The sequence below is a fragment of the Pongo abelii genome, chromosome 20 (genome assembly GCF_028885655.2).
Source record: "Pongo abelii isolate AG06213 chromosome 20, NHGRI_mPonAbe1-v2.0_pri, whole genome shotgun sequence".
Taxonomy (NCBI): Eukaryota; Metazoa; Chordata; class Mammalia; order Primates; family Hominidae; genus Pongo; species Pongo abelii.
The window spans coordinates 40,770,944-40,779,918 of NC_072005.2; the positions used below are offsets into that span (position 1 = coordinate 40,770,944).

Consider the following 8,975-nt stretch of genomic DNA (forward strand, 5'->3'; position numbering starts at 1 on the left):
GTGCAATGGTGTGATCTTGGCTCACTGCAACCTCCGCCTCCCGGGTTCAAGCAATTCTCCTGCCTCGGCATCCCAAGTAGCGGGGATTACAGGCAACTACCACCACACCTGGCTAATTTTTTGTATTTTAAGTAGGATGGCGTTTCGCCATGTTGGCCAGGCTGGTCTCGAACCCCTGACCTCAGTTGACCCACCCGCTTCGGCCTCCCAAAGTGCTGGGATTACAGGCGTGAACCACGGTACACTGACAATTTTAACTTTCTATAAGAGATTTGCCCAGCCTGGGCAACATGGCGAAACCCTGTCTTTACCAAAAATACAAAAAAATTAGCTGGGCATGGTGGCGTGTGCCTGTAGTCCCAGCTACTTGGGAGGCTGAGGTGGAAGGACTGTTTGAGCCTGGGAGGCGGAGGTTGCAGTGAGCCGAGATCACGTCATTGCACTCCAGCCTGGGCAATAGAGCCAGATCCTGTCTCAAAAAAAAAAAAAAAAAAAAGCTTTGTGTCCATTTTGTGGCAGTAAATAGACTAGTACCTACATATATTTTTTGTATTCGTGGCATACTTAACTTTTGCTTAATTTTTAAAATATATTTCTAGGCTTGTGTTTCCTCTAAGTTTTTTCAAATTGTTGCAAATCTCTGAAAATGTTTCCAATATATTTATTGAAAAAAATCCACAAGTAAGTGGACCTGCACAGTTCAAACCTGTGCTATTCAAAAGTCAACTATATAGTCTGTAATACGTGATGGGTGTCATGCTGAGTGTCTACAGTGAGTGTTGTCTCACTTCAGCTTCACACAACCCTGTGGTTTAGCCTTGCCGCTGCTGTACAGATGAGCGGGTGTTCACTACACGAAGGTACTGGGCAGAGGAGCAAACACTGACTAAATTCTAGCCTGTGCTTTGCTCAGCAAGCCACATGCCTGCCTTGATTGCATCAAAGGAAGGAGTATTGTGTTCTAATTTGAAGAAATACACCAGCCACTCCTTAGGCAGCACTTGGTGCAGGGTGGGCTCCTCTGGAAAGGGAGCACCTAATTTGCACAAAGGTGCTGCACAAGGTAGCTACGATCCTGGAATGGGATGAAGAAACTTGCCTAAGGCCCTACAGCAAGGAAGGGGTAAAAGCAGGATGTGATCCTTCCAAGCAGAACCCCAAAGAGCCAGGGGACATTTGGGAAACCTGGGGGTATGGGGGGTTAACCCTGTATTTGTGGTCCATTTTGCAAAGGATAGCATCCCAAATCCATGAGAGGGAGGGCAGAGGGGAGTGGCTGTGGCTGTGAAGGAGACAGACACCTGGGCACCTGCTCTAAATGACAGCAATGCCATGCACATGATGATGTATTGGAGCACAACAAATGGCAGCCACCAGCTGGGGTGCACGCACCAATTTCTACAAATGAGCTCTGTTCAGGCTGAAATGTCTACGCAAGCAAGGATTTTTCTTGTAATTGATGATATATCCCCAGCGCCCAGAAGAGAGAGTGGCACACAGTAGGTGCTCAGTAAATGTTCCCCCATTGAATGAATGAATGCCTCTACTAGCCTTCCAAAGAAAGTTCTATGTCTGTTTTATCAATATGGAAACAGGCCAGAGAAATTAAGTAACTTCTTTTGGAAGCCAGAAACAAGCCCAGCCCTTGTGCAGTGACAACACCAGGGAATTTCAGTAAAAACCCAAACTCCACCCCAGGGAGCCCCAGTGCCTCCTCCCGCACCGTGGGGTGCCAGGGCCCACTCTCTTTGACTCCTGCTCCATAGCCCCTGCTGGGTACTGGGCTGCTTCTCTCAGTTCCTCCTGCCTCCCCCAACTTAGGGCAAATCCAGTGCCTCCCTGGGGCCCAGGAGACTCAATGTGATCCACCTCAGGCGCCTCTCACTCCTGTGAGATCCAAACCTCCTATCAGCTCCCCTAGCAGGCCAAGCCTGTGCACCCGTGACTCCCCTGCCCCAGTGTTCCCTCCAGTGGCTCTTTGCCTCTTCAGTATCCATGTCTTCATGATCCTTCCCCTACTCCATCCCCCAAAGCCCTCACCACCAAATGTAATGTAAACAGCATGACAGCAAAAACTTTTCGTTCACAACTGCATTTTTTTTTCTTTTACACACGGTCTCACTCTGTTGCTCAGGCTGGAGTGCAGTGACACAGTCATGGCTCACTGCAGCCTTGAATTCCTGGGCTCAAGCGATTCTTCCACTTCAGCTTCCCAAGTAGCTGGGACCAGAGGCACATGCCACTAAACCCAGCTAATTTCTTTTTTTCTTTCTTTCTTGTTTTTTTGGTTTTTTTTGTTTGTTTGTTTTCCCTGTGAACATAGGGTCTCCTTATGTTACCCAGGCTAGTCTCGAACAACCTGTGCTCAAGCAGTCCTCCCACCTCAGCCTGCCAAGGTGCTAAAATTATGGACCTGAGCCGCCGTACTCAGCCTACTGCTGCACTTTTAAAAGCTTCATTGAGATATTATGTACATATCATCAAATTCACCAATGTTAAGTGTACAATTCAATGATTTTTGTAAATTTACTGAGGTGTGAGTCCATTACCATCAACTAGTTTTAGAACATTTTCATGACCCTAGTAAAACCCTTCATGTTCATTTAAACTTAATCTTGGGCCAGGCGGGGTGGCCCACACCTATAATCTCAGCACTTTGGGAGGCTGGGGTGGGCAGATCACCTGAGGTCAGTTGTTCGAGACCAGCCTGGCCAACATGGCAAAACCTCATCTCTGCTAAAAATACAAAAATTAGCCAGGCGTGGTGGCAGGCACCTGTAATCCTAGCTACTTGGGAGGCTGAGGCATGAGAATCTCTTGAACCCGGGAGGCGGAGTTTGCAGTGAGCCAAGATCGCACCATTGCACTCCAGTCTGGGCGACAACAAGACCCTATCTCAAAAAAAAAAAAAAAAAAAAAAAAAACCCAACAAAAAACCAACTTAATCTTCATTTCTACCTCCATCCCCCAGACAACCACGAGTCTACTTTCTGACTCTATAACTTTGCCTATTCTGGACATATCATATAAATGAAATCTGACAATATATGGTCTTTTATGTCTAGCTTGTTTCACTCAGCATAAGGCTGTAGTGTGTATGGGTAGCTCATTCCTTTTCTTTGCCAAATAGAATTCCAGTATATGGATGTGCCACTTTTTTATTCACTCACGAGCTGATGGGCTGCCAGGTGACATTTCCACTGTTGGTGATTATGATCAACACTGCTGTGAACATTTAGGACTGAGTCTTTAAGTAGACCTGAGTTTCCACTTCTCTTAAGTAAATACCTACGGTGGAATTGTTGGATCGCATGGTGAATTTATGTTTAACTTTTTAAGCAACTGCCACCTGCTTTCCAAAGCGGGGACACCACCTCCCACTATTCTCACCAGCAGTGAATGAGGCCCCTATTTCTCTACATTCTCGCCGACCATAGGCATTGGCTGACTTTTTGGTTGTAGCCATTCTAGTGGATGTGAAATCATATCTCACTGTGCCCCGTGATTGTTTGAATGAACTAATAGATCACCCGTGAAACTGGACAGCACTTGGGTTTGAACCCTGGTGGTGACATTTCACAAGTTGTATCACCTGGAGCAAGTCACTTCCCTACGGTGAGGGACAAGGATTTTATGACATAAAAGCGTTGCCTTAGAAGCAGTGTCTGCTACGTATTATGTGCCCACGAAAAGGCAGCTGCTGTCATCATCGCCACCACCATTATTATTATTATTATTATTATTATATTGTCACCCCAGAGATAATCCTGCACCAGTGATAGGGAAAATAGCAGCTGGCATCCACTGCCCGCTCACGACCACACGCCAGGCTTCTGTCAAACCACTCAACATGTATTAGTAATCTTTTAATCTACCTACGTATTGTTTTAATTTGCATGTGTTAATGCGTTGATCTATGAGATGGGTACTATGACGAGCTCTGTTCTGCAGGGGAGAAAGCAGAGACATGGAGAATTTAAGTCATTTCCCCCAAAATCACAAAGTCAGGAAGAAACAGACCTCACGGAGCTCGCTGTCTGTCATTGCATCACACTTCCTGCCCTTACAAGGCAAATTGGATAAATGCCATTCTAGAGAAGAAGACAAAATTCAAGTGAAGAAGAGGGGAGGGGAAGACGTCGGCTGGGGCCTGTTTAGAGCATCCCAGCTGAGACTGCATGAGGAGGGAGGCACGCAGTTGTGGAATTTGCTCCCCTTTTTAGCATACTGACCAGCCCTGGCAACGGAGCTCAAGGCATCTTTGTGCCACTGTTCAACAGTGAGTGACGTCATGGGCACGGCCAGGTCTTTATCAGTTCTGCTGGATAAATAGCCAACTGCACTAGGTCTGAAGAGACAGCAAGGTGCTGTGCGGCAGAGCATTTGGGGTCTCAAAGAAGCAGGTGAGCCTGGGCCCGAGGGGCTGGGTGGAGGAGCACCTTGGTGCTTCTCTGCTGGGGAAGGGACAGGGGACAGGGCATGCTCAGGAAGACAGGCAGGCTGACCCCACCTGGAAGGCAGCCAGAGACAAGAAGGGTGGGCATAGTGACCTCGTCACTTTTGGGGGAGATGCTGCTGGCCAGAGGCCGTTAGGCCCCCCACTACCAACTCCATGTTACTCTCTCTCACCAGTGGCCACCACCATGGGTGCAGGCCCCGACCAGTCCGACTTCTCCGGCAATCACTGGTTTGTCTTCTCGGTGTACCTTCTCACTTTCCTGGTGGGGCTCCCCCTCAATCTGCTGGCCCTGGTGGTCTTTGTGGGCAAGCTGCGGCGCCGCCCGGTGGCCGTGGACGTGCTCCTGCTCAACCTGACCACCTCAGACCTGCTCCTGCTGCTGTTCCTGCCTTTCCGCATGGTGGAGGCAGCCAATGGCTTGCACTGGCCCCTGCCCTTCATCCTGTGCCCGCTCTCCGGATTCATCTTCTTCACCACCTTCTATCTCACCGCCCTATTCCTGGCAGCTGTGAGCATTGAGCGCTTCCTGAGTGTAGCCCACCCACTGTGGTACAAGACCCGGCCGAGGCTGGGACAGGCAGGTCTGGTGAGTGTGGCCTGCTGGCTGTTGGCCTCTGCTCACTGCAGTGTGGTCTACGTCATAGAATTCTCAGGGGACATCTCCCACAGCCAGGGCACCAATGGGACCTGCTACCTGGAGTTCCGGAAGGACCAGCTAGCCATCCTCCTGCCCGTGCGGCTGGAGATGGCTGTGGTCCTCTTTGTGGTCCCCCTGATCATCACCAGCTACTGCTACAGCCGCCTGGTGTGGATCCTCGGCAGAGGGGGCAGCCACCGCCGGCAGAGGAGGGTGGCGGGGCTGGTGGCGGCCACGCTGCTCAACTTCCTTGTCTGCTTTGGGCCCTATAACGTGTCCCATGTCGTGGGCTATATCTGCGGTGAAAGCCCGGCGTGGAGGATCTACGTGACGCTTCTCAGCACCCTGAACTCCTGTGTCGACCCCTTTGTCTACTACTTCTCCTCCTCCGGGTTCCAAGCAGACTTTCATGAGCTGCTGAGGAGGCTGTGTGGGCTCTGGGGCCAGTGGCAGCAGGAGAGCAGTGTGGAGCTGAAGGAGCAGAAGGGAGGGGAGGAGCAGAGAGAGGACCGACCAGCTGAAAGAAAGACCAGTGAACACTCACAGGGCTGTGGAACTGGTGGCCAGGTGGCCTGTGCTGAAAGCTAGGTCCTCCGGGGAAGGAGGGTATAGCTGGCGTGTCATCCTCAGGGCACTTCCTCGCTCACGCCAGGAGGGACTTGGAGTGGCGAGCTGGGGCCCGATGGGGCTTGGGGGCAGAAGAGACATTTAGCCTCCCTAAGGGTGTGCGCACTAAAGCCCAGCTCTCGATCTCACCTCCATCCCCATCCACCCACACACTATGGATTGGGCTCTGGGAAGGGGTCAGTGTGAGAGGCTGCTCTGGAGAACAATGAGGTCCTCATAGCATCAGACAGCTCCTGTGTTTTCTTGAGGGTGGCAGAGGAGCTAAGAGCAGTGCCCAGGTTCTGAGGGGGCTGCCCAGTGAGTGGCAGGGCCAGGAGAGGGGAGAACCCCATCCTCAGAGCTGCTCCCAGCCAGCGAGTCAGGAGCGGGGGAGACGGGGCTCCAGGGATGAGGCCGTATTCTGCTCCCACAGTGCCTTTTCCAGAAAGTTCCCATTGCTCAATAAATGTGGATCATCAGAGACATTTATGAACAATGACAGAAGAAAAATTACCCAAATAAATGTGGAAGCAAGCAAAAGAGAGCAGTGTTTCCTTCTCCTGTTTTGTTCTGGTGGTGTGCTTGGGCCGGGTGGGACTGGTGGATGGAAGGAGAAAACACCAGACTCTGGAGGAAGAGGGCCAAACACCAGGATGCCTGGATGCTGGGAGAGGATCTGGCTTGCAGGGATGAGAATAACAGCTGCCCTGTCTAAAGGACTTGGCCTGACACATCATCTCCATCTATCTCTCAATAGCCCTGTGAGAGGTACCAGCATTATCCCCACTTTCAGATGAGGGAGTGGCCCAGCGAGGTGACATCTCCTACCTGAGATCCCATAGCTGGTGGGCGATTGAAGTGGGACCAGAAGCTGGTGTCAGTTGACTCTGACACCCATGCCCCTAAGCCACTCTGCTGTTCTCCAGCTGTGTGTCACCTGTGGTCACCTGGCCCATTCAACTGTCCCAAGTCAGATAAGGCTGTCTGAGCAGGACAAATGTAAACAGGCCATGATAAGAAACATAACTAAATGCAAAGCATATTGACTATTTGTGTGGATTCAACCTTTTCCCAGTATAAAAGCCCTCTTGGAAAAAAAATAATAATAATTAGTCAGCACAATGGACTTCAGGTTTCTGCAAAGTCAGACAGATGTTCCTCAGAGCTCTATTCATCAAAATATGGCCATTCAGGAAGTTTTCATGTTCCCTGAGTGGTGGCCCATGAGAAATAGCTGGTCAGGACCTCCTCCCCAAGCAAGGCCACCTGAGACTTGCCAGCCCCTGTTTGCATGCTGTCAGCAGTATTTCAGAAGCATCTGTGGAACACCTATTGCATGCAGATGGCTGGGCTCAGAACTTCGGGGAGTTCAACACCAAGGTCTTTCAATATCTGCTTCCTCCCTGGGGTTAAGTGTGCTGGGAGAATGAAGACTGGCTGTGTGTGGGGAAGTGGATTTCAGGTGGAAGGAGAGGGACTCTGTGGAGAGTTGAAACCATTAGCTGTCTCTCTGTCCCATGTCTCACTTGTCCATCCCCAGGGCACTCAGCCCTGGTGGCTGCAAAGAAGTTGATGCAAGTAGAGGTGTTCGTGGCTCAGAAAGGGGACAAAGGTGCCATGGAATCCTGCAACTGCAGAATGGGCACCGCCACCCCAAGGCAGAGAACAGAAAAACTGAAAACCCCACCGTCGAAAGAGAGCCATGAAGAGCTGGAGTCTCCCTCCTCCCCCAGGTTTATAAGAGGGAATAAGAGGCAGCTTCATGGGCTTTGCTGTCCCCACCATCTCCCAGCCCAGCCCAGTCTGTATAAGCAAAAGCCCAGGGGTGGGGAAGATGAAAAGCCATCAGGGTGTGGGTGATCGTAGGAGTGGGGGTGAGGAGGATGTTGGAGCATTTTCCATACATCTCAGAAGCCAAGGGAACGGGGCTGTCAGAGAACGGGAGATGCATCTGGGGCTGCTGCCTGGTGCCATCTAGGTGGGGTGGGAGAAAGGCAGAAAGAGGAGGTGGGAGAAGACTGTGGGGGGTGCAGCAGCTGGCACCATCTCCATCGGGCAGAGCAAGTATGTGTGAATCTCCCATGGGTGAAGCGATCACACGCAAAAAGGAGGGAGATGGCGTCTTTGGAGGGAGGTGGTGATAGGCTGAGACCCCCTTGCTGTCCCCCCCTGAAACCTGGTGACCCGAGCTGCCAGGAGGCCACACAGAGAGAGGCTGATGAGGGGGGACCTGGAACTTGGAAGGGGCAGAGTGGTCAGATGACCCACACACGCCTGAGAAAACCGATGTGGAGAGGCTGTGTTGTCATTCTGAGGCAGGAAACAGAGACAGATAGACAGACAGACAGACACGGGCACAGTGAGAGACAGAGACAGATTCACAGAGCAGAGCTGGCTTCTCACTGGCAGGCGTGGGCACACCTGAGATAGCATCCAGAGAGGTTAGAAATCTTCCTTAGGTCTTCCTGGGAGGCCCAAGTGACACCACCGGGGAGCTGAACCGCTGGCTGGATTCCCAGGGTTGAAAGAAGGAAGCTGCGCAGCCGGCCAGGGCCACATCCCCTGTGCCTCAGGGAGGGATCCCCAGTGTCCCCAGCCACACACCCCGGGAGGAGTCCTTGGAGTTGAGGTCACTGCCTGGGTCCTCCAGTGCCAGCCAGAGGAGGTTGCTCCCGTCCCTTGCCTTCCTCCTCCCCATCCTTCTGCCAGCCCTGGAAAGGTCAGAAACCACCATTGTGGAGCTAGAGGGGAAGCAGAGGGAGAACAGAGGGGCCCCTCCTTGCAGAAACTAAAACAAGCCCACAGCCTGTGTAGAACTGCACCTGGGTGTGATCACTCCTTATCCCACACACCCACTGCCACTTGGAGATGGCTTCATGGCTGCGGTCACAGGGCACCCTGTGTTGTCAGGGGTGAACCAGCGAGGCCCGGGGCCTGCCCAGGGGTATATCGACGGTGGAGAAGACCTGGCCCCAGTGCAGGTGTGAACAGGCAGGAGGGCTGGGGAGGGAATAGCGCTGGGTTGTGGCCGAGCCCCCGAGCCCTGCTCTTGAGAGGCACTGGCTACACACCTGGCCCCTACCCAGACAGGACCCTGATTCCTCCCTGGCCCTTCTGTGTTTCTGCATCTTCCCAGCCCCTCACCTCCTCCAGTGCCACCTCAGCTCCAGCCAGGATGCCCCATCAGCTTCTCACCCAAGCTGCTAAAACCTCAGGCTAATAGCCCTGCCATTCCAGCTCACTCCCCCCATCCCCTTCCGGCTCACTGCCCAT

At 52.1% G+C, this 8,975-nt stretch overlaps 1 protein-coding gene across 1 annotated transcript; it reads left to right on the forward strand.

Annotated features, from left to right (window-relative positions):
- Positions 1 to 4,083: 4,083 nt before the first annotated feature.
- FFAR3 (free fatty acid receptor 3) lies at positions 4,084 to 6,246 on the forward strand. The gene is made up of 2 exons (XM_024237714.3): positions 4,084 to 4,403; positions 4,633 to 6,246. The coding sequence occupies exon 2, from the start codon at positions 4,644 to 4,646 to the stop codon at positions 5,682 to 5,684; it is 1,041 nt and encodes a 346-aa protein (XP_024093482.1). The 5' UTR covers positions 4,084 to 4,403; positions 4,633 to 4,643; the 3' UTR covers positions 5,685 to 6,246.
- The last annotated feature ends 2,729 nt before the right edge of the window (positions 6,247 to 8,975 follow it).

Bases quoted from the DNA above. Each gene is read 5' to 3' on its own strand.
- FFAR3 (XM_024237714.3), top strand. From the start codon at position 4,644: ATGGGTGCAGGCCCCGACCAGTCCGACTTCTCCGGCAATCACTGGTTT.